Genomic DNA, 27,039 nt, shown 5'->3' on the forward strand with positions numbered 1-27,039 from the left:
GATTTATACATTTGAATTAATACAAAATAACTCTTTACAAGATGTATTTTAACCATTTTGCAAATAGGTTAACAATTATAAATAAATTATTATAGCAATGTTATATTTGCAAAGCTCACACATCATAATAGATACACATTGTATTGTATTGTATTGAATTGTATTGTATTACCATAGTCTTGATTATAACCAGTATAATAATAATAATAATAAATAATATTAATAATAAATAATATTAATAATAAATAATAATATACCGTACTATAGTACAGACCAAAGTGTGAAATTTTATAGTATTCCATTACAACCTAACAAAATGGATTTGGAAAGGCAGTAGACAAATATAATTACACAAATAGACCTCCATTATGCAATATCAATAGCTCACAGAAATACCGTATTTTACATCCGTAAATTCATGTCCTCGTCCCGAGGTGGTGCATTTCTTTTCAAGCACATCCCTAATGGAAATGTGCTGCATGCACCGTTTTAACCACATACCAGTTTCTGGCAGTGTCAGGATTCAAGCCCGGGCCCCCGAGGAGGACAGCTAGTAGCGGCAACCGTTATATTACAGAGGTGGCTTTGATCATATTATAAAAAGAGACACACAATATAAATATAGTAATCACTTATTGGCAACTTTAAGTAATTTTGAACATTTCTTCTCATGCATAATTTTTGATAGTGTACGTGTGGTTTCAATATCAGGAATTTCAATAGGTCCAACATCAGGCCTGAGCTTTTTTATCAGAAAAAGTTCCTCTACTCTCTTCCCCCTGTTGTAGTTCTCTTTCTCTATGTTTGAGATGCAAGCAAAATGCATAAAGGAGGTGCAGACTGGAAAGAAATAGAGTTAGAAATGGCTGTGGAAGTAAGGAGAAATTGAAGGAACTTACTAGAAAATTGAATCTAGCAAAGAAGGCAGCTAAGGATAACATGATGGCAAGCATAATTGGCAGTCATACAAATTTTAGTGAAAAATGGAAGGGTACGTATAGGTATTTTAAGGCAGAAACAGGTTCCAAGAAGGACATTCCAGGAATAATTAATGAACAAGGGGAGTGTATATGTGAGGATCTTCAAAAGGCAGAAGTATTCAGTCAGCAGTATGTAAAGATTGTTGGTTACAAGGATAATGTCGAGATAGAGGAGGAGACTAAGGCCAAAGAAGTAATAAAATGTACATACGATAACAATGACATTTACAATAAGATACATAAGTTGAAAACTAGAAAAGCGGCTGGAATTGATCAGATTTCTGGGGTTATACTAAAGACAATGGGTTGGGATATAGTACCATATCTCAAGTACTTATTTGATTATTGTTTGGTCGGAGGAGCTATACCAGATGAATGGAGAGTTGCTATAGTAGCCCCTGTGTATAAAGGAAAGGGTGATAGACATAAAGCTTAAAATTACAGGCCAATAAGTTTGACATGCATTGTATCTAAACTTTGGGAAGGCATTCTTTCTGATTATATTAGACATGTTTGTGAAATTAATAACTGGTTCGATAGAAGGCAATTCGATTTTAGGAAAGGTTATTCCACTGAAGCTCAACTTGTAGGATTCCAGTAAGATACAGCAGATACCTTGGATTCAGGAGGTCAAATGGACTGTATCGAGATTGACCTATCTAAAGTATTTGATAGGGTAGATCATGGGAGACTACTGTCAAAAATGAGTGCAATTGGACTAGACAAAAGAGTGACTGAATGGGTTGCTATATTTCTAGAAAATAGATCTCAAAAAATTAGAGTAGGTGAAGCTTTATCTGACCCAGTAATAATTAAGAGGGGAATTCCTCAAGGCAGTATTATCGGACCTTTATGTTTTCTTATATATATAAATGATATGAGTAAAGGAGTGGGATCAGAGGTAAGGCTTTTTGTGGATGATGCTATTCTCTATAGAGTGATAAATAAGTTACAAGATTGTGAGCAACTGCAACTTGACCTCGAAAATGTTGTGAGATGGACAGCAGGTATGTTGATAAACCGGGTTAAAAGTCAGGTTGTGAGTTTCACAAATAGGAAAAGTCCTCTGAGTTTTAATTACTGCGTTGATGGGGTGAAAGTTCCTTTTGGGGATCATTGTAAGTATCTAGGTGTTAATATAAGGAAAGATCTTCATTGGGGTAATCACATAAATGGGATTGTAAATAAAGGGTACAGATCTCTGCACATGGTTATGAGGGTGTTTATGGGTTGTAGTAAGGATGTAAAGGAGAGTGCATATAAGTCTCTGGTAAGACCCCAACTAGAGTATGGTTCCAGTGTATGGGACCCTCACCAGGATTACCTGATTCAAGAACTGGAAAAAATCCAAAGAAAAGCAGCTCGATTTGTTCTGGGTGATTTCCGACAAAAGAGTAGCGTTACAAAAATGTTGCAGTGTTTGGGTTGGGAAGAATTGAGAGAAAGAAGAAGAGCTGCTTGACTAAGTAATATGTTACATGTTTCTTCCTGATCAAATTTGCAGTTATTGCTCTGTTGCTATTTCCTTCAAACTGTTTTTCTTGTAAACTTATTACATGACCACTTTCTGCAAGTCTGGAATAATGTGGCCAATTGTTGTTGCAGAAAACACAATTTACAACATTTGAGCATTACTTCAAATTTTGAGATGGTCCATAGAGATCCTATTTGAAACTTCTATTCTACAACTTCATATCCTCAACGTGTTCTGCAACTTCACCATATGCCTCTGACTTCCGTCTTTTATCTTCAAGATCATGATTAACTTCGGATCTCTCGACTAACTTTGACTTTTATTCTCTCTTCTTTACTTTGATTATATACGATTTTTCGCCATCGTCTAATTATATCTTACTACTTGTTGTATAACAATCTGTTGTTTTATCCATTGCACTTATTTTAGCAGCCTTCTAATGTTAATTTTGTTAATACTTCCACTATTATACATTGTATTTTTAAACCATCATTGTTATTTTTAATGTTATTTTACTTCAAATCTCTTCAAGATTTTAAAATTCATTTCATTATTACATGTTATTTAGACGCTTATTTTTAATTTAAGGTTAAGACTATGGCTGATGATGCCTTCAGGGAAGGCGAAACATGTACCACTATTAGTTAACAAATTTATGTAAATCATCCAAGACGATTTTGTATTGATTAGGTTGTCTAATAAATAACTTAATGTTATTATTTTAAGTAGTATGTTCCGAGCTGTCAGCGGAGAGATGGCGTGGAATGACATTAGTAGACGAATAAGTTTGAATGGCGTTTATAAAAGTAGGAAAGATCACAATATGAAGATAAAGTTGGAATTCAAGAGGACAAACTGGGGCAAATATTCATTTATAGGAAGGGGAGTTAGGGATTGGAATAAATGACCAAGGGTGATGTTCAATAAATTTCCAATTTCTTTGAAATCATTTAGGAAAAGGCTAGGAAAGCAACAGATAGGGAATCTGCCACCTGGGTGACTGCCCTAAATGCAGATCAGTATCGCTTGATTTATATAAACAACAGCTGAAATATGGTTACATTTCATGGAAACAATTATTCACCTTCATGAAATAATTATTGTTACCAAGGCCTTCCTTAGAAAACGTGGTTATGTTTAAGGTTAATTAAAATTTAAATTTAAAATAAATCGCCTCCCTAGCAGCATTGTCCTATGCTAACATGATATCGCATTAGAAATAGACCAAGGATATTTTTCTGAAGACAGCATTGTTGAATGTGTATATGAACACTAATCTCGATATCACCACTACTAATGTATAAATTACTATGTTGCCTCTATCGTGAAATGGTAGGATATCTAGGGAACCAATGTTTCTTCCTGATCACATTTGCAGTTATTGCTCTGTTGCTATTTCCTTCAAACTGTTTTTCTTGTAAACTTATTACATGACCACTTTCTGCAAGTCTGGAATAATGTGGCCAATTGTTGTTGCATAAAACACTCTGAAATCCCACTGTTATTATTTAGTCGGCCATGGCAGCACGTGGTGTGACGACAGCGGATATGTGCGCGGTGAAACGCATTAACTTGCAATGTTCACCACTCGCAAGTGCAGTGGTGCATTTCTCCCTTCAACGCATGGAGCCTATAGAGTAACTACAGTAGTCAGTATTTTCTGAGGCAGATAAAAGCCTTCCCTCAATACTTGTGCGTTAGTCACAGAGATAGAGAATGACAATCTTTTCCTGTCTTCGTATCATCTTGCATGACCCAATAAGAATACTTGGAGGGTAACTTATTGTATCCAGAAATGAAAAATATGGTGATAAAGCAATGAATTTCATCAGTTATTTGTGGGTCTGTACAATTTAAAAACATTACATATTTTCTGGTCTCTTGAAATGATTGTTCAATCAGCTGGTTATCCACAAACAATTAAAAAATCTCAACAATATTCATGGATTTGTACTTGCTGTAATTAGGCTCCCTAAATGTCAACAGACATCCTATATCAAAATGAGGCCCTTCAGTCTATCTTGGTTTGTAATTTGGTTTATTATTTTCTCTATCAGTTACCTCCTCATTTGCAGTTTCAGGTATTGAAACAGATCTTGCATCAGTAGACACAAAAGTCACTTCGTCCTCTGGTAACACACCTTCACCATCGTAACTATTCCTAATTCTTTCATTATTTACAAGTTTCATTTCAGCACTGGCATGTAACTTTCAAGAGCTGAGATTATCAATTAGCCCGCTATCATCTTCATCACCAGGAGCCCTCGTCTGTAACTACACTTACATCGGGTGGTTCCACTAAAATATCACCATTGAGATCTTCAGTCAGTAGCATATCCATTGCTTCTGAAAGGGAAAATCCCTGCCTGCAAGGAAGATGTATGATTTAGGATAAAGTAATATGATCTAAATTTACTGGGTATAAACGCCTAAATGATTCAACAAACACTACTGCGGCATTGTTCGCCCGTACCATTTCAAATGCTTACAACATGTATAATTAAGTGTGCACAACACTATTGTAAGTATAATCTAATGAAACAACTTCATTTATAAATTTTTATATCCTTCGTACGCAAAGCTGGCAGCCATTTCGTAGGATTCTGAAAATAACCAACAGTCCACCATGCCTTGTGTCACAACAGTAGATTTTAAAATTAATTAAACATTATTACTCGATTCTACAAACACTTCTCTAACTGTTGGATGACACCACAGTCTTCCAGATTCTTTCTTGTTGGCAACAGAACTAAAGAAAAGGTGCAAAAATCGTTGCCATATGACAGTGCACGGCGCTAATGGGTTAAACCAGGTAGTATTCTGGAAACTAACGTACTATGGTGAAAATGTGTGTAATGTGTTTGTAATATCTCTACAATCCATTCTTGTATGGTATCATTTAATGGTGAGGTGTGTTACTAAACCATAATAATTCTCAGTAACCATGGAGAATAGTTTAAATAATGCACCATTGAAAGGCATTCATTGCTATGCAACAGAAATGTTCTTTTGATTAGGAAAGTGTTTTTGAACAATTTTATAACTTTAAAATTATATTGCTGTGACATATTTGACCTTTTAGTGTATTTGTTTCTGAATTTGAGTAGATTTTTTAAAATGAGAGAATATAAATCTGAAAATATACTTTTGTATTTCTAGTGCTGCCAGCTCTGCTATTTAATACTAAAAAAATGTTTAAGGTAATTATTACAACTTATGAATTTCATGGTTGGTTCCATATTGACATTAACAATATGCAAAAAAACAAAAAAAAACAACACAAACACATGCACGCATACACACGCACGCACGCACATTGTTTATAGACTGCTAAGCCTTAGAGCGTTCAGTCTGAAAGTCTCTCTGAATTTACTAACTGCCACCACAATCCTCTATTTGTGGATGGTTCTGTAGCCTCATTTAGTTCTATACATCTTATCTGTAAATTGTTAAAAAATGAGTCTAACCATTGTCGTTTTGTTCTCCCTCTACTTCTCTTACATTCCATAAAAGAGTCCATTATTCTCCTAGGTAACCTATTCTTCTACATTTGTCTCACATGACCTCACCCCTGAAGCTAGTTTATGCGCACAGCTTTTTCCATCCTCTGTATAACACTAATCAGAGGGAAAAATGGAAGGGATCCAACACTTCGAAAAATGAAGATATCGGTCAAAGAAAGACAGGGGCCACGAAAGGCGTGAAAATGAAAGACTCCCTAGCCCTCGCAAACCTAATAGCGTCGGGGTCGGAAAAGAACAAGAGTTTACCAAGAGAGTTCGGATAGGATAGATAAAAGTGAGGAGCCTGGCACAAGTAAGTGGAAGCAATGCCAGGACTGAGCTAAGGGCCCCATGGTCGCCAACTCACACTCCAAAGTTCAGACCCCCTGGGGCCCCTTTTAGTTGCCTCTTACGACAGGAAAGGGATACTGTGGGTGTTATCCTACCACCCCACCCGCAAGGGGACCGAAATACTTGAAATTATCTACCTGTTCTAGCTTTGTATCCCCAATCTGACATACAGTTCTCTTGGATTTCTTACCTACCTACTGACATCAATTTAGTCCCATAAGACCTATCTTAGTTGGTGCGACGTAAAGCAACTTGTAAAAAAAAAGAAAAAGAAAAAGAAAGTCCCTACCTTCCCATTATATTTCACCATTTCAGGTCTGATTTCATCTGAAATGGAGTTTATTTACCATTCTTTCCACTTCCTCAGAAGTAATTTCACCAACATCATTGTCATTCTCCCCATGAGCTCAGTTGTTTGTGGTGTCACCAGGAAGATTTCCTTTTACGTTTAGAAGATTTTCAAAATATTCCTTCCACCTCTCCAGTGATTCCCTGGGATCTATTACGAGTTCACCTGATTTACCCAAACACTATTCATTTACCTTTTTCCCTGCCTTTGTAAGATTCTTATTTTACTGTCCAGAAAGGTTTCCGTGCTGTGTGACTTCCTCAGAAGTAATTTCACCAACATCATTGTCATTCTCCCCATGAGCTCAGTTGTTTGTGGTGGTGGTGGTGATTATTGTTTTAAGAGGAAGTACAACTGGGCAACCATCCTCTATATAACTCTAATCAGAGGGAAAAATGAAAGGGATCCAACACTTCGAAAAATGAAGATATCGATCAAAGAAAGACAAGGGCCACGAAGGGCATGAAAATGAAAGACTCCCTAGCCCTCGCAAACCTAATAGCGTCGGGGTCGGAAAAGAACAAGAGTTGACCAAGAGAGGTCAGACAGGATAGATGAAAGTGAGGAGCCTGGCACAAGTAAGTGGAAGCAATGCCAGGACTCAACTGAGGGCCCCGTGGTCGCCAACCCACGCTCCAAAGTTCAGAGTCCCTGAGGTCCCTTTTAGTCGCCTCTTACGACAGGCAGGGGATACCGTGGGTGTTATTCTACCGCCCCCACCCACAGGGGGAAGTTGTTTGTGGTGTCACCAGGAAGATTTCCTTTTACGTTTAGAAGATTTTCAAAATATTCCTTCCACCTCTCCAGTGATTCCCTGGGATCTATTACGAGTTCACCTGATTTACCCAAACACTATTCATTTACCTTTTTCCCTGCCTTTGTAAGATTCTTATTTTACTGTCCAGAAAGGTTTCCGTGCTGTGTGACCTAGCCTTTCCAGGTTATTACCAAAATCTTCCCACATCTTCTTCTTGGATTCAATAGACCTGACTGTTTGTTTCACTCTGTTTCTTTCATCTTTGTACAATTCACTGCCTGCATCAGTCATTATTTGGAGCCATTTGTGATAAGCCTTCTTTTCATGTTTACAAGCTGCTCTCACTTCATCATTCCACCATGATGTTTGCTTTTTCCCATCTTTACACACAGTTGTCCCTAGGCTGTTTCTACTACAGCATTCCTGTATGCCATCCATTCTCTTTCTGTATCCCGAACCTACTTTCTGTTCATTGTTTGGAACTTTTCTCTAATCATATCCATGTACTTCTGGCTAATTTCGTTGTCCTGGAGATTTTCTACTGTTATCCATCTGCAAACAGATTTCACTTTCTCTATCCTAGGCCTTGAGATACTTAGTTCACTACAGATCAGATAGTGGTCCATATCATCGAAACATCCCCTGAAAACCTGCACATGTCTAATAGATTTCCTGTATTCAAAGTCTGTTAAGATATAGTCTATTATAAATCTGGTGCCCCTACCCTCTTGTATGTAATGGTGAATTGCCTAATGCTTGGAGAATGTATTTGTAACTACTAATCCCACACTAGCACAGAAGTCCAGCGAACGCTTCCCATTCCTATTAGCTTCCATATCTCCCGCACATTTACCAATCACCCTTTCATACCCTTCATTTCTATTTCCAACTTTCACATTGAAATCCCCCATTATCACTAACCTGTCTCCTTGCTGTTGACCCTGACCACGATATCATTTGGTGCTTCATAAAACTTGTCAACTTCATCCTCAACTGCACCTCACATGATGAATACACTGAAAATTCTTGTCCTTTGTTGATGATTTTGAGAATTTCCATATCTTGTTTTATGTCTGTAAATTTGTGATTATAGTCATGCTTATGCTATCCTACAGCTGAAAATTTATTGTACTTCAGGGCATTGATGTGTTCTGAATACCTTATATTAAAATTCCTTCCGGTCTGTCCGACATAAGAAGAATTACAACTGTTGAAAATAATCCTGTATACTCCTGTTTTTGAAAAACTATTGAACTTGTTTATGGATGTGGCATTATGTAAGACTTGTGCATTCCTATTGTTGGTTTTGAAAACTACTTTTACATCATGTTTTTTAAAGATGTTGGTGACTTTGTGAATTTGTTCGTTGAACGTAAAGATAGAAAGGGAGGAGTTGTTTTGTTTATCTTTTTTCAAAGTGGTAGAGGGGCGACAGTTATATTTATTGATTCTTTTCTCAATAAAGAAACTGTTGTATCCATAGATTTAGCTATATTACGAATGGTGTTCAATTCATTTTTGAGGTCTCTTTTAGACACTGGAACATTAAAGACTCGGTACACCATGCTGTTGTACGCTGCTGAATTGTGAATATGGGGGTGTGAAGAATCTTGATGGATTGTAGTGACTGTTTGGGTGCGTTATCTGAAAATCTTATATCTTAAGTAGCTTCGGTGCCTGGTAATAAGTTAAGTCAAAAAATTAATTTGCTGTTCAATTTCAGATTCAAGTGTGAATTTTATATGCCGGTCAATGTTATTTAGATAAATGAGGATGGTAGCAATGTCTATGATGCTCTCATCCATAATTACTACGGTGTCATGTACATATCTTGCCCAGAAAAAGATGTTGTCAAAGTTGTTGTTGTTATTATTATTATTATTATTATTATTATTATTATTATTATTATTATTATTATTATTATTATTATTATTATTATCATCATCATCATCATCATCATCAATAATTTTGGTGTGTTCCAAAAAATCAAAGTAAATCTCAGCGAAGATACCTGAGGCCAGTGATCCCATATCCAATACTTCTTGTTGATAAATAACATTATCGAAAGTGAAATAATTGTTGCTTATAACTAATTTAAGCATAGACATGAAATCCTGTATTTCTAATATACTTAGGCCGCTGTATTTTTTAAAAATTGTTTTGAATGATGGGGTATACCTTGGAGACTTGTATGCTAGGATACATGTTTACAATATCGAATGAGTGGAGAGAATGATTGGATTGAATGTTAAACTTTTTAAATTTATCAATCAGTTCTTTAGTGTTTTTGACAGATTTGTTCGACAAAAAATGATAGTTCCTTCTTAAAAATCTTTGAATGAATTGTGATGCTTTATATAACGGACTCGGTCTATAGTTAATGATCGGGCGAATGGGGACGCTGGTTTTGTGTATCTTGGGGAGGGCTTTGGCGGTGGGTAAACCTGGGTTCATATTAATTAATTTAGATTTTTCTTGATCTGTCAATAGATATGAAGTATTCTTGAGGGTCTGCTTAAGTTGAATTTGGATTTTCAGGGTAGGGTCCTTCTTTACTGTAGAGAATTAGCTATCTTTAAAAAGTTTATTTGTTTTGCTTACATATTTGTTTTTGTCCATTATGACGGTAGTGTTACCTTCATCTGCTTTTGTAATTATAAGATTATTATCATTGATTTTCTTTTTGAGAGCATGCATTTGCTTTTGTTTGAGAATCGAATCCTTGAAGCTATTGTCGTCATGAGTAGTAAGGGGTGAATTACGGGAGTTAATATTGTTTTTTGCATTAAGAATGGAGTTTAATTTTCTTTTTACTTCAATTCTTACTTCATCTTGGTTATCTGCTGGCAATTTGCTAATGGCTAATTCTGCTTCTACTGTTGTAGTGATGGCTGTGTTCAGAGTGTTAAAATTAGGCCAGTTGTGTTTAGGGCCCTTGGCTAAAATGGAAACTTTCGTCTCCATTCAATGGTACATTGGACAAATTTATGATCGGAGGATGAAATTGGTTGGGCATGTTAGGCCTAGTGGTTTTGTTGGTTTCCTTAGCATAGTTATTGTTGAGTTTAGAGTTCATTAACGTATGCAGCTTTTTCTCTAGGGTTTGTTGTTTCTTTGATAATACAATAAATAATCTATTGTCAACTTGGGCTTGATATAAGTTCTAGTGAGCATCTGAAAGTGAACTTGTAGTTTCGAGGTGAGTCTCATATAATCTATGGTTAAAGAGGACTTTTTCTTGTACAAAAATTTGATCTCCTCTCTCAGCCAAATCTTATTAGTTCTAGTTTGCGTTTTAGTAATTTGAAAAGAAGAACGATGTTTCTTAAACTTGCTTTTTAGAAAGTTTGGTGTCAAATGTGAGCGATACACTGTTTGAGAAATTCGATGTCTTTGCCCAATTTGGCTATTTTGACTTGTAAGACCTAAATATAAATATACCTTCTGTTTTGCCTGGTTATCTACGTAATTATAGGATATAAACTTCATAGTTTTGATCCGTATTGAATTGTGATCACAATAATAATTATTGAATTAATGTCATATGGTCCACCTTTTTCAATACTATATGCAATATTATTGAATTACATTACCAAACTAGGGACCAGTTTTGGCCTTGGCTGGCCATCTTCAGCCTTAATGTAATACAACTAATGACTAAACACATGAAAAAACATACAATGGACATGAAAACTAATGTACAAAACACACAATTAACATTAAAATCTGGGATGATCTATGTGTAAAATCTGAAAAATAAATTAGGCTCTAAATTCTTGGCATCTGGAGTATGCTCCTCATCCAGACTCTTTCTTGTATTGATTGATAATCATAGTTCCATCACTGCTAATCATTGCAGTTTCAATTGTAAAACAGGAACTGGTAAATGTTGATTCTGTAGTCAGATCATCAATCACCAAATCTACTTGAGTGGTGTTAGCAGTATGCAAGCCACTGGATGCCACTGTAAATAACCACAAGCTGACGCAGAACTGCTAGATGGTATTTCCACATCGACCAACGTGAATAAAATGAAATGTTCCCATAATGCTTGTTAAAATCATGTTTAAATGCTGTTGGACATTGTCCGGATGGCACATGAAGATTTGGTTACAACTGACACATTCTTAATTTTTGGTTTGGTTTGGTAAATTGATAGATAAAATTAGATAAAATTAAAGAATGTTACGATTTAGTCCTATTTGAAATTATTTATGATACGTACCTACCTTCAAACACATTAGTAATCTCCTCAGTTCATCTGTTTCACTATCAGAGCTTTGGTCCAGGGGGTTGTGAGTTCATTTCCCGGTGGGTTGGAGATTTTATGATTTATTGGTTATTTCCAATGACTGAGGGGCTGAGTCTGCATGCATGCGTGCACATTAGAATTGACAGACATGCAGGTCACCTATAACACACGTCATCATGTAGTTACTCTAGGGAGCCGGTGTTACTTGCTCCACTCAGGACGGGTGTTGGTCACGTGATAAGAGAGCAGCGGACAGGCGGGTTGCATACCGTGACTGTACTGTACTTGCCGCTCAGAAATGTTACTATATGAATAACAGCTTTTATAATTATAATAATAATAATAATAATAATAATAATAATAATAATAATAATAATGAAATGAAATGTCGTATGGCTTTCAGTGCCGGGATATCCCAGGAAGGGTTCGGCTCGCCAGGTGCAGGTCTTTCTATTTGACACCCGTAGGCGACCTGCGCGTTGTGATGAGGATGAAATGATGATGAAGACAACACGTACACCCAGCCCCCGTGCCATTGGAATTAACCAATTAAGGTTAAAATCCCCGACCCGGCCGGGAATCGAACCCGGGACCCTCTGAACCAAAGGCCAGTACGCTGACCGTTCAGCCAACGATGATAATAATAATAATAATAATAATAATAATAATAATAATAATAATAATAATAATAATAATAATAATAATAATAATAATAATAATAATAATTTGCAGCACAAATCATATGAGACAAACAGGACACAGATTACAGTGTATAACAGGAGAAGAAAATTATTCATTGAAAAAGGAAATATACAGCCGTGTGCAATATTTCCTGAATAAATGCATTTTCAAGATTAACTGAAGCTTTGGGACACGTATAGTTACCTAAAGAAAATACAATTGATGTGATTTGTACTTATTCTTTGCACTCTCATTAACATACATTTCAATATTTGTATGGCATTTATGACTATGACAAGAAATTAAATACACGAACTGAAACATATCAGTGGTGTACTCCTTCTGAGACCTTCAGGCTCGTTTAGATAGTAGTGCGTCAATGTTTGGTACTGTCGTTTGTGTATTGGCAAGTCGCAAAACACATTTCAAGTTTTCATTGGTGAGCCTACTTCTGTGTCTAGATTTACAAATCTTCATTAATGAAAACATGTTCACATAAATAAATTGATCACCGGGCGAGTTGGCCGTGCGGTTAGGGGCGCACGGCTGTGTGCTTGCATCCGGGAGATAGTGGGTTCGAATCCCACTGTCGGCAGCCCTGAAGATGGTTTTCCATGGTATCCCATTTTCACACAAGGTAAATGCTGGGGCTGTACCTTAATTAAGGCCACGGCCACTTCTTTCCACTCGTATTCCTATTCCATCATCGACATAAGACATACCTGTGTCGGTGCGACTCGAAGCCACTAGCAAAAAAAAAGTTGATCCGAATATGCTTGCAATATGAGCATTAAATGTGTACACTCTATGAAATCTCTCCCGTGGTAACCGAACATAAAATTCAGTCAAACTGTTTGTGTTTGCAAACCTATCTTTCATTTGAGTATCGCACTGTAAGTCAGTAAGCTGCAGTTCTGGTCTAACAGTTTGCACATCCACTGAGAAGGGATTACTGAACACCTGCAGATCCTTTTCTAATGCCTGAATATCGTGAAACCTACTCTCACAGTGACATTAAAACCTCTTGATATTCTTCTAATGTTTTTTAAATGTGATTCCATATTTTTTTTACATATTACACATTTTGCTGTGTTATTTTCTTGAACTATTAAATACTCTTCTTCCCAAGAAAGTTTGAAACTTGTTGGCGTCGATGGCCTACGCTGTGCTGAAATCTCTTCCATAGTAAATGCAAAATTAGCCAACTAGAGTTGAACGTCGTGTGGTGTGAGGATAAAGACGGAAACACACTAGTGTCACCTCTCATGAGTTCACGCGTATCGTGACGCAATCTAACCTGCCTGGAAAGATGTGCTATACCTTTGTGCTACTGACCTGCAGTACGTATTACGTCATGCACTTCCCCTACTTCTTCCCCAACTTGCTCGCTAAGCTGCTCTTGTTCCTCGGGAGCGGGGAGCAAACTGGCTCCGAAGGCATTTTGCTCTTCATTGACGATGCCTGACCTGTAAGGCCTCATCTCAAAAGACCTGCTCCAGGCCTCTCTGGAGGTTACACACCATTGTATATTCTTTTGATTCTCTGCACTGCATCCTTGATTCATGAAAAATATAACAAAAACTGACATCTAGCAACAGAAGTTGTTACTACGTAGTACCAAAAACATAACCAATAACATAACCAAGCCCATAAAAATTGCGAGCAGGTATTTTAAATTACATCTTATGCTCAGGCCCTGAGAAATTACGGGCTTGGTCAATTTTGAAAGAGTGGGAGCATGTGCAATCTACAGACATGGTCACTAGAGTGTTAAGGACCATCATTTTCAACGACTTCCATCCACCTGTCTTTCAAGATCCAAAATTTGGTGACCGTACTATTTCTTGGTTATGTAGGTGGATAGCTCTGCTTAGGGTGTCTGATGTTTTCAAGAACATTAATATACAATTCTATTCCACCTAATTTAGATTTACTATAGGATTAATTAAAAAAGAAATCTTCTTGCCAACACACTAACACTTGCAAGTTATTAGCCGTACTGGGATAGGAAAGGGCCAAGTCAAAAAAATTTAGAAGTCATGGTCTTTACTAAGCCATAGCATTTGCCTGAAATTAATCACTTGGGGAATTTTTGAGATGTTATTTGCAGATATTTTGTTACTGGATTGGAATTACAGTTCGTACGGACATACTTGTCAATATTTATAATCTGTGCTATGTTTAGTTTGCAGATGGTTTTAGAAACTCAGAGGTTTGTAAACAATTCAGGGATGCTGACAAGTAGCTGTACACAGCACTGTCGGTAATTTAAGGTCATACGAAGCAAGGTTTGTGTTCAAGACTTTTATGAAGAATTTATGAACCATCTGAATTGTGATTTTGGAATCAGATGGTAATTGTTGTTTCAAGAAGGCAAAATAAGAAGCAATATGTGGTATGATGTACAAGAAACACTGTTATACTGAAAAGTGTGGTGGCTTTGATTTCCTCCTGCACCATATAGCAGAGAGGTGCTGGATAAGGTAAAAAGGTTATTACAGTACCTAAATGGCCCTATACCCTACTGAAACATCTACATCAACTTCCTCTTCTTTTGACTTTCATTCACTTGAAATGACAATGTACTAAAATGCAAACTATTACTGTTTCAGTGTTTTTCTCGCTTTAACCAGGTGTCTTGTTGCCCTGTCCCTTGTTTCATTCTATAACAAATCACTACATTTTCTTACCTCACTCATCTTTTCTGTTATAATTCCATTATTCATACATTCACACAATTACATAACTATGACTCTTTTGTATTTTATTTCAGTATTTTCTTTATTTTTACCAGACGAGTTGGTCATGTGGTTAGGAGCACGCAGCTGTGAGCTTGCATCAGGGAGATTGTGGGTTTGAACCCCACTGTCGACAGCCCTGAAGATGGTTTTCCATGGTTTCCCATTTTCACACCAGGCAAATGCTGGGGCTGTACCTTAATTACCGGTCTCGAAAGCCAAGAATGACGGCCGAGAGGATTCGTCGTGCTGACCACACGACACCTGGTAATCTGCAGGCCTTCGGGCTGAGCAGTGGTCGCTTGGTAGGCCAAGGCCCTTCAAGTGCTGTAGTGCCATGGGGTTTGGTTTGGTTTAGTTTGGTTTGTACCTTAATTAAGGCCACAGTTGCTTCCTTCCCATTCCTAGCCTTTTCCTGTCCCATCGTCACCATATGACCTGTCTGTGTACCTTTCTTAACTAGGAACTTTTCCTCTTAATTCAAGTTTTTAAAGAAAACATAAATATTACTCAGTTTATTTTAAAATTTTGAAATGGTATCATATTGTTCATGTATATTCAAAATAGAGTAATTCATTTCCTGATCTTGTACCAGTTTTTGTTCTTACTCTGTGTATCTTTTAAATCTGTCTTTCTCTTCTGCTGCCACTTAATTTGCTACAGCATAATGAAGGGTAAGTTAGATCTAGTTCTTATACTCTTTACCTTTTACTTTTGGGTTTCTTCTTCACTTAACTTTTCTTTCTCTGCACTGAAATGTAGGAATTTGCTTCTTCTTTCTTGTTTACCTAGCCATAAAATACTTTTAATTTTTAATATTACTAGATTACAGAAAATCGAAAGTGCATCTATCAAGACATATTTTATTTGGTTCAACTTTTCAGCTGTTGAATGATATTTTGTCATCATCCTGATTGGATTAGCTGCTTTGAGTTAAATATGCTATTATTTTGATGAAAAAGTGTCTTAAACACTGGTAAAACTCATGAATGCTACCTACACTGAAATATAAAGTGGAAAGTGTTAGAGTGTATAAAATATTGTTGTTGTTATAAACCCTGTTATGCAAATAACACTAAGTTATAATGCCCTATGTGAAATTTATATTGCATCATGCAGCATGTATCATTATTATCATTATCATTCTCATCATTAAATTTTGAGAACTGCAAAATCTTGTAGACTGATTCAATTCTTGTCATTAAATTTTGATAACTGCAAGATCTTGTCACTGTTTTAACCATGTAACTTTGAACCTTATTATTTTATTTATTAACCAAGGATGATTGTCACTGTTGACTCAAAGCAAAATCAACCGGAGTAATGATTCATTATCATCATCTTCATCAGTTTTCCACTTCAGCAAGCTGGGTGCGGGTGTTTATTAGCCTCCTCTAGTTCACCCTGTCCATCCAAGGCTGATGTTCTACATTTTGCTGTCAATGTACATCACATTTTTCAGGGTCTTGGAAAATTTGTTTTTCCCAACCATCACAAGACCTCTTACCAACAACAGTCCTTTTGTAGCATGCTCTTGGGGTCTTATTTGGAGCCAACCTTCTCATATGTACACTCCATCGTAAACTGTTTAATTCTAAGATTTTCAACAGATTCCTGTCCAGTGCAAGTTGTTGCATGATATTCTCATTCCTTATTTTGTCTCCTTGTCTTTTAGAGGCAAGGACAGAAAAACTTCATTTCAGTAGCTCTTAAACAACGTTTTGCGAGTCCAAATCCATGTTTATTTTGATTTGATTGGCTACGAACGGAGGTCAAGGGCAAAGGAATGCACTAAATTTGAAATAGAACTGACAGAGTTTCAGATTTGGGGGTCAAAATAATCGTTGTCCATTTTGCAAATAGAGGAAAAAGATAGTGATCCTGATATCGGTGTTCGGCCGACAGGCATGTTACCCGATGCTAAGGTCAAGATCAATTATGTTTATGTATTATAACAGCATATTCAACTTAGGTTACATTGAAGAGTTACATCTCTAGGTATTTCAAGAACAGATGGAGATATCAGGAAAATTTAACTGACATGATTTCTGAAAAAAGTTTCTGAGATGCTAATTTTAATAAATTGATTGTATACTTAGGTAATAGACAAGGACGACATTTTAAGGAATTGTAAATATAATAGTGTAGTTTTAGTGTTCTTGTATGGCATTTGGGATATATTTCATTTTAATTATGACACGTATTAGATTTCTATTCAGAGATGTTTAGAACTAGGTGTAAAGAGGTCCAAAAGATAATTGGTAGTGAAAGAAAAAAATGCTGAGGGAGAGGACAGTAAGGTCCTCGAAACATGTACGGTGTATGAGGTGATAAAACATATTAATTAAACAAGAATTAAGTATTGACAAGGCTGACTTTCAGTTATCAAAGGTATATTTATTGGAGTAGAGATTGTAGTCAGTATGGACCATTATAAAAATCAAACCACAATGGTTAAGTTAATAAACTTGGTCCAGTCCAAGTTGCTGCTTCCAGTCCGTAAATTAGAAAAATGAAAACCTGCAACCTGATTTCCAGTCAGGGATGGAATGAATGAAGCCTCCATCTTGCGGCGAGGATAGGAATTGTGCCGACAGCCGAAGCCTGTCACACTCCTCTGGGGTAATGATTAGTGGCTGACAGATTAAATGAAATGATAGTGGAGAGTGTTGCTGGAATGAAAGAGGACAGGGAAAGCCGGATTACCTGGAGATAAACCTGCCCTGCCTCCGCTTTGTCCAGCACAAATCTCACATGGATAGACTAGGATTTGAACCACAGAACCCAGTGGTGAGAGGCTGACGAGCTGCCGCCTGAGCACGGAGGGTTCCGTAAGTTAGAATTGGTACAAAAAAAGTTTTACAGTGTGATCTTGGAAGCTTTGAGGAAATATGTCATCCTAAAGTTGTTGGTGAACAAAGTGGTAGCTTGTATGCTACTGCCTATTTCTTGGTTCATGGTATTATCGGAGGAAACAAAGTTCCCTATGTATTTGAAGTTACTAATTTTGTACTTGCAGGTGAACTGATTGTCTTTGGAAATTGCTATCAATCATGTGTTAAGCTCCTCTTTTCTTCTTGCGTATGTGACCTCCCTTGTTCAACTCTTGTTCTCCATGCCCCTGAGTTATTAAGAGTATGAGGGAGTTTCATTTTCATGGCCTTCATGACCCTTCCCTTTCATTTGGCAATATCTTAATTCTTCCTTCCTTCTGCCATGAAAAATGTTTATAGTCTGAATTTGGACCTCTTCCATTTATCTCTGATTGGTGTTAATAAAGGATGTTTGCCCATTTGTACTTCCTCTTAAAATAATAATCGCTGCAGACTTCTTTGTGTTTCAATCAATCAATCAATCAATCAATCAATCAATCAATCAATCAATCAATCAATCAATCAATCAATCAATCAATCAATCAATCAATCAATCAATCAATCAATCAATCAATCAATCAATCAATCAATCAATCAATCAATCAATCAATCAATCAATCAATCAATCAATCAATCAATCAATCAATCAATCAATCAATCAATCAATCAATCAATCAATCAATCAATCAATCAATCAATCAATCAATCAATCAATCAATCAATCAATCAATCAATCAATCAATCAATCAATCAATCAATCAATCAATCAATCAATCAATCAATCAATCAATCAATCAATCAATCAATCAATCAATCAATCAATCAATCAATCAATCAATCAATCAATCAATCAATCAATCAATCAATCAATCAATCAATCAATCAATCAATCAATCAATCAATCAATCAATCAATCAATCAATCAATCAATCAATCAATCAATCAATCAATCAATCAATCAATCAATCAATCAATCAATCAATCAATCAATCAATCAATCAATCAATCAATCAATCAATCAATCAATCAATCCTGATCTGCATTTGGGGCAGTCGCCCTGGTGGTAGATACCTTATCTGTTGTTTTCCTAGCCTTTTCTTAAATGATTGCAAAGAAATTGGAAATTTATTGAACATCTCCCTTGGTAAGTTATTCCAATCCCTAACTCCCCTTCCGATAAACAAATATTTGCCCCAATTTGTCCTCTTGAATTCCAACTTTATCTTCATATTGTGATCTTTCCTACTTTTAAAGACACCACTCAAACTTATTCATCTACTGATGTCTCCTCCCATGCCATCTCTCCACTGATAGCTCGGAACATACCACTTAGTCTAGCAGTTCGCCTCCTTTCTCCGAAGTTTTCCCAGCACAAACTTTGCAATATTTTTGTAACGCTACTCTTTTGTTGGAAATTGCCCAGAACAAATCGAGCTGATTTTCTTTGGCTTTTTTCCAGTTCCTGAATCAAGTAATCCTGATGAGGGTCCCATGCGCTGGAACCATACTCTAGTTGGGGTCTCACTAGAGACAAATATGCTCTCTCCTTTACATCCTTACTACAACCCCTAAATACCCTCATAACCATGTGCAGAGATCTGTACCCTTTATTTACAATCATATTTATGTGATCACCCCAATGAAGATCTTTCCTTATATTAATACCAAGGTATTTACAATGATCCCCAAAGGAAACTTTCACCCCATCAACACAGTAATTAAAACTGAGGACATACCAGCATCCTGAGATGTGTTACATCAATGCTTTGATCGATTATGAAAGACGGCATTGCTGCTAGTTTCCAGCAGCTGTATGTACATTGCCAAAAGTGCATTGTGGCCAGTGGAGAGTACTTTGCAAGCTTCCGAATTTGACCTCCGATGGACCGCATAGTACTCGAGACTTCTTGATCTTTCTTCTCTTCCTAAAACCTCTTTCTTCCATTTCTCATCTTTCTCTCCTCTTCAGAAATGATCCGTTTGGGCTTCCGTTTTAGTGGTTTCTCTTCAAATGATTTTAGGTTGTCGACTCTTCTTCTGAACTCTCTTCTATCGTGGATCATGTGCAATGTAATTTCAACTTCTTCTGCATCCTTCTTGACCTCTTCTACCCACTTGGAGGTGCCTTTTAACCATACGATTTATTTGATGAACCTTTTGGTCAGCCGTTTTTCATCCATTCTTAGTAGGTGCCCGTACAATTTCAGCCTTCGTTTCCCCATTGTGTCTGTGATCTTTTCAGTATAATTGTAGAGTTCCTCATTTCTCCTTTTCTTACATTGCACTGACACAGATAGGTCTGATGGCAATGATGGGATGGGGGAGGCTTAGAAGTGAGGAGGAAGCGGCCATGGCCTTAATTAAGGAACAGCCCTAGCATTTACCTTGTATGAAAAATGGGAAACCACGGAAAACCATCTTCAGGGCTTCTGACGGTGGGGTTTTAACCCACTATGCAAGCTCGCAGCTACGCACCCCTAACCGTATGGCCAACTCGCCCAGTTTGGTAGTCTTCTGTGCTCCCAGAATTTTCCTCAGAATTTTCCTTTCCTTCGTTTTGAGTTGTTGCAGCTCCCCTTTTTAAAAATTTAAAATTAAGTACTCTGAAGCCTCCAGTCTTTCCGGTTTTATTACTGAGTTATAATGTCGGATTTTGGCCTTTTAGGATATTGCTCGTTTGTTATACCTGTTTTGTGTTAGCTTGTAGGCCAGATCTAATTTTCTTGCTCTTGCCTTGTTTGAATCTTTATCCAGTCCGTGAGTTGGATCCATTCACCCAGGTATTTGAACTTGTCTGTCCTGTTAATATTGCCATATTCTACCTCCATATACCTTTGATGCTTTGATGCTTGTACTTCATATATTCAGTCTTTTTCATAAGAGATTTAAGACTCACTTTTTCAGCGATTTCATGCAGGCTCTCCAGCATCTTTTGAGCATCTTCTCGGTTTTTGGCTAAGATGGCAAGGTCATCTACACAAGCTAAACACTTGATTTCTAGGCTCTGTCCTTCTTCCCCACGTGTATTCCACTTATTCCTTCCAATTTCAGAGCTGTTTTCCAGGTTTTCAATATTTTCTCCAGTATGATATTGATGAGGATCAGGAATAATCCGTCTCTTTGTCTGACCCCTGTCGTTATTTCAAATGCAGCAGAGATTTCTCCTAACAACTTTACTACTGAGATGGTGTCTGCCAGTGTTAGTTTGATGATTTCTGTCGGTTTCTTGTCAATTCCAAACTACTCTAAGACACTAAATAAGGTTTGTCTTATCAATTGAGTCGTATACTTTTTTGAAATCATCAAAGATACCCATGGTGTTCTGGCTCCTTGTCGCTCTCGTTCTCAGAATGCTTTTAAGGTTGAAAATCTGTTCTGCACACAACCTCCCCTTTCAGAAACCAGCTTGGTATTCTCCAGTGAGGTGATCAGCTTGATCTTCAACTCTCTTCAGCAGTGCTTTAGAGAGTATCTTACAGGCAATTGGAAGTAGAGAGATCCCTCTGTAATTGTTCGGATCTGTTCGATTACATTTCTTGTGGACGGGTGTATGAGCGCATATTTCCAGTCATTCAGGCTCTTTTCAGTTTTCCATATGTCTTCATTAAGGCAGTGGATTTTTTCTGCAACAATTTCTCCTCTGATCCTCAACATTCCTGCCATAATGCCATCTTCACCAGGTGCTTTTTTTTCTTTGAGTTCTTTGATTATCTGTTTGATCTCGTCAAGGTTTGATGGTTTGGAATCTGGGTTGTTGTGAATTTGTTTCTGGGAATCTATTCTTTACAGAGGTTCTTCGCAGTTTAGCAGCGTTTTAAAATAGTCTGCTAAGAGCTGGCAGTTTTCTTTATTGATAAAACTGTACTTCCATCTTTTTGCTTGAAGCAAAGACTTGATGGTTGGTATCCCCGTAGCTCCTCTTTGAAGATTCCATAAGACTCCCTGGTGTTGTTCTTTTTAAACTCTTCTTCACCTTTTCCACCCTGTTTCTGTCATATTTTCTCTTTTTGACTCTTATGATCTTGGCTGTTCCCTTCCTTTCATTCCTGAAGTCTTCCCATTTGTCCTTGGTGTTATTATAATTCCACTTCTTCCAGGATTTTAATTTTCTTTCAAGTGCTTCATCACACTGTGCATTCCACCACCTGTGCTTCCGTTGGGTTCCCCAAACTTTCGGATGCTTTGATCAAGGATTCTCTGATCTCTTCCCAGCTATTTATCTCTAGGTTATGCAGGTTTTCAAGATACTATCTTTATTCTGCGTCAGTGTCTCTGTATTGATTCTGGGCTTCTTGCTGGGTCTGAGTTCCGGTCTGTCTGGCTATCTGGAACTCCCCTAGCATCTTGTTAGGACAGACCCATGTTTTTTTTCTTTCTTGCGAGGGCTTTGAAATATATGGACATTATTTTAAGGTTGAATTGTCTACATAATGCAGTTAGTCTTGCACCAGTTTTATTTGTTCACCGGATAGTCCCCCATAATTGCTCTGTACTTCCTTACCCTGCCATCCTGAGCATTGAAGTTACCAAGCATGATTTTTACATGATGTTGAGGGATTTTGGAAGCAGTGTCTTCAAGAGTTTCCCAAAAGTCATCCATCTTTTCCGGGTTTCTTTTATTATATTCATTTGTAGGGGCACATGCATTTATAATTATATAGGCTTTATTACTAGACCTGAAGGAGAAAGGTAAGTGAATGGACCCAAACAACTACAGAGGGATCTCTACTTCCAATCATCTATATGATACTCTCTAAAGCGCTGCTGAACAGAGTTGAAGATCAAGCTGATCACCTCATTGGAGAATACCAAGCTGGTTTCTGAAAGCGGAGGTTGTGTGCAAAACAGATATTCAACCTTAAAAGCATTCTGAGAACAAGAGCGACAAGGAGCCAGAACACCGTGGTCATCTTTGTTGACTTCAAGAAAGCATACATTCGACTGAAAGACAAACTCTTTAATGTCTTAGAGTAGTTTGGAATTGACAAGAAAACTACAGAAATCATCAAACTAACACTGTCCCTTGGATTGTTATGTTGGAGCTATTGCTTATCGTGGATTTTCCCTTGTAGATTCTCAACCTTTCTGAATCTATTGGAATTTCATCCAGATATCTGGTCTCTTGTAGTGCCGGTATGCAAATCTTCCAGTCTTTCAAAATGTTGATTAGTTGTTTTAATTTTCCTGTCTTCAGTAATATGTTGATGTTAAGCATACCAAGGTAGTGTTTTTGCTTGGCTTAAATCTTCTGCGCTGAAATTCTGGGAAGCTCTGACTCTTCCCTACATGATGTTCCAGGTTATCCAGAATCCAATGGCCTGGTTGCACCGCTCATGGCGGTGGAGGATTTCCGTTTCCGGCTACCTCCTGGAGTAGCCTTTACCGATAGTGTTTCCATCATGCCTTAAAGTGAAGATAATTGGGAGAGTGTGTATAGCCCACTCCTCAGAGCTAAAACTGGGATTGTAAGCTCCAAAGTTTATTTTAGGCCGCCCCTAACCCGGAGAACAGACGCCTTTTGTAGCTGCTCCTAACCTGGAGAACAGATGCTACACACTGAATTTCAGTGGCATTTCCTCCAATGATGGATCCAGCACCCACCTAAAGGACTCCTCCGCCCAAAGCCTTTGGTCCCGTAGGGGGTCGAATTATTTTCCGCCGCCCAGCACTCGGCGTTGAGAAACTGGCTGTACTGAACCTGGCCAGACAGTATCTCTTTGTGTTATGGTATACTTTACCAAACGTTTTAGATGCACCTTGTACGCCATTGACTGGACATTTCTTTCCCTCACATACAAGTAGGCCTCCAAAATAGTACAATTTCATATCCATGTAAGATCACTTCTTTGCTATCTTTAGGCTAAAAGATTATTGATACTTGAGCTTCATTTATGATTGAGAAGCAAAATATTAAGTAAAACAATATTTACGTACAATTTTTTAAAATTGTGTTTGTAAGAATATATACCTGCCTAGGAGTATGTTATTTTTACCATGTATTGATCTTTTAAGCTGTTTGGAGGTGTATAATAAGTTCCTTCATTGCAAAGCAAAGAGAATTAAAATATTTACAAATACTGTATCAATATTATTTAGTAGTGTTTCATTCTGGTTCACTAGCCATTAACCATCGTAGCATGTACGGCTCAGTTTGTGAGTGGTCACATTCGAGAACACACAAGACTGGATAATTCAAATCCTTTCACATATCTTTAAGTTGATCTGTGTGGGTTTTCTATTTAAACTGAAGTTAAACACAGAAATTGTACCTTTGTCATCTGCTTCCTTAACATTTCTATTCCACTGTGTATGCACACACAAACATATGTTATCATTCACTCACAGTGATATAAAGGCCAAAGGCAGATTTATACAAGTGGAGGTGCATGCTTTCCCTAGTGCACCGTCACTGCATTGTCCTACATGGGAGGCTTGCAGTGGTGTCTCAACGGCGCACTAGCTGCCAGCATCTTCTTAAGGGTATAACAGTCCACCTGATAAGCGCACTGTAGAGATTGTAGAGCTTGGCTGCGTTGTAAAATCTGACACAAAATAAAGCCCTTTTTCTCGAAATAAACTTTCAGTGTATTAGGTTGTGTAATGGTAGTAGTGCGAGGCCAGTAGCTTAGGTCCTTTCCAACAGAACAAATATGACGTAGGCCACCATAGCTCAGTTGGATAGAGCATCCAATTGTGGGTTAGGTGGGCTATTTTCATTCTGTATTCAAAATTTCTTTAGTGTATATTGAACATGATCTAATACATTGAAAGTTTATTTCAAGTACAATGCGATTGTTAAAATTAAATATTCTCTTTCTTTGTATTGCTACATGGGTAGTTGGTGACCATTACATTCTATAAAAGTTGTGGACTGTGAAGTAGATATGTAATAATATTTACAGTAAGACTACATTAAGGCAACCAGACATCCCCATTTTTTGTGGAAGTCCCTATTATGCTTTTTGTCCCAGAGGAAATTTGTCCCTGGAATGTCCCTGGATTTATTCTCTTGTTCCCTCTGCTTAATTTGCAGCAGTTTGTGGTGTTTGTAAGCACATGATCACCCGCATGATGATGAATGTTAATAAAACAGTTTATGTAAATTGAAAATATCTAAAAAACCAAAGTGTTCAGTAAATGATTTGATATTGAAAGAGTTTTCTTTTCTCCATTGAGGTATAAATAAATTTTCTGTCTTCTTTGTATGCCAAACAACCTTTAGTTTGGGAATGGCAGGAAATCTTCTGTTGTAGAACACAGGAACCAAATAAGCATGGAAGAGCTTTGAGTTGTGCAAGTGGTAACATGAAGTAAATAAATAAGTAGTATGCAATTAGAATGAATATATTTAATCCAAGAGTAGAATGAGTATCTTCATCCTTTAAAATGCATATGAAACAATATGACCAAGTGGGAAACAACCATACAAAGCAATACAAATGTAGCTTCTAGCTTGTACTTATATCTGTCCACAAAAATTGTGAAAATACATTAGTAAATGAGTTTCCCTATTTTTACTTTATTAAATGCATAATGCCTAATATTTTTATTTGGAACTAAAACACACAAAAAAGTAGGTCTGCTGTTACAGTTTTCTTACCTTGTTTTCCATAATTTCAACACATGTTATTCCTTCACAGGTCATGGATTTCCAGAACTTTTTAAATAGTTCAGGTGGTTATACAGGAGGGTGGGATGAAGACGATCACTTATTATTTTTACGTTTACGACGGAAGTATACAGACAGAAATGAATTTCTGGGTGCACTTCAGCAAGAAATGCCTGGTAAGTTGCGTGTAGTGTAACTCTTATTAGAATGTAACATTTTAAAATGGTTGTTTGTTGTCATTTGTAGATTATGGTTTTAATTGGCTGCCTTGGTATTGAATATCCCAGATCTAATATTCTGTTCCCCTGGACTGTACTTCTGATTAATGGAAAGTACTGTATGTCTTTGAATTCCGTGGAACATAGTTTTCTGTTTCTTTTCCAATGTTGTCTTATTCACATTATGTGTAACTTTGCTTGTTCAGGTTATATTCTTACTAGGGCTACAGAAACTTAAATTTTGACCTTGTAAAGCCCTATTTCTTTTTTACCCTGACTCTAGTTTTATTTTGAGGTGCCAGGGTACTTGTCTTATTGATAACGTATATGACCTGTATCCAGCTGAAGAATATGAGAAATGGTAAGTCCCCAGGGTTTGATGACCTCACTGCTGACATGATAAAGGCAGCTGGAGCACAAGGCATACAGTGGTTGTATAGAGTACTTTTCATGTGGAAAGAGAACAGGATACCAGAGGACTGAATGAATGGTATCATTATCCCCCTGTATATAAAGGGAGACAGGAAGAAATGTAGAAATTATAGGGGTATCACTCTACTTTCTCACTCACTTAAACTTCTGCAGAAGATAATTGAAAGAAGATTCACAAATATAGTTGAACCGTTATAGATGGAGGAGCAGCAAGGGTTCAGGAAGAACCGAAACACTACAGACCTGACTGATATTTGCCATCAGAATGCTAACAGGGAAGTGCTAGGAATATGGCAGGAACTTAGTGATGGTTTTTATTTATGGACATTGAGAAGGCCTATAACAGTGTGCCTAGAGAGATCATCTGGGAATGCCTAGAAGGTATAGGTGTGTCAAACTTCCCAATCAATTAAGTCAAGATGATCTATCAAAAGTGCTAAAGCTGTGTCCAAGTAGGGGATGGAAGATCAGATTGGTTTGAAACCAAAAAAGGAGTCCAGCAGGGAAGTGCCTTGTCACCACTCCTGTTCATTATTGTTATGGATCGGATCATAATGTCCATCAAAGAACATTGCAAAGAGGCTAAACACTCTAATATTTGCAGATGATGTTCTGATCTGGGGAGAAATGAAGCAGAAGTACAGGAGAAACTAAATCTTTGGAATGGCAATTTAAAGAATATGGACTAAACATCAGTAAAACAAAAACTGTTGAAGTGACTATCAACAGGAAAGGCACATTTTCCTGGAGAGAACTCTATTGCAGTCTGTTTCTAACTTCAAATACCTTGGAAGTGAAAATGAAAACCTACAACCTGTTTTC

At 37.2% G+C, this 27,039-nt stretch overlaps 1 protein-coding gene across 1 annotated transcript in view; it reads left to right on the forward strand.

The window, feature by feature from the left end:
- The window catches only part of LOC136861319 (coiled-coil domain-containing protein 112), a 155,684-nt gene that overhangs the window by 70,694 nt on the left and 57,951 nt on the right, over window positions 1–27,039 (forward strand). The window contains exon 6 of the mRNA XM_067138814.2: window positions 25,599–25,743. Coding sequence (XP_066994915.2) covers window positions 25,599–25,743 — 145 coding nt within the window. The remainder of the gene's footprint in view (window positions 1–25,598; window positions 25,744–27,039) is intronic.

This window comes from Anabrus simplex, chromosome 1 (assembly GCF_040414725.1).
Source record: "Anabrus simplex isolate iqAnaSimp1 chromosome 1, ASM4041472v1, whole genome shotgun sequence".
NCBI lineage: Eukaryota > Metazoa > Arthropoda > Insecta > Orthoptera > Tettigoniidae > Anabrus > Anabrus simplex.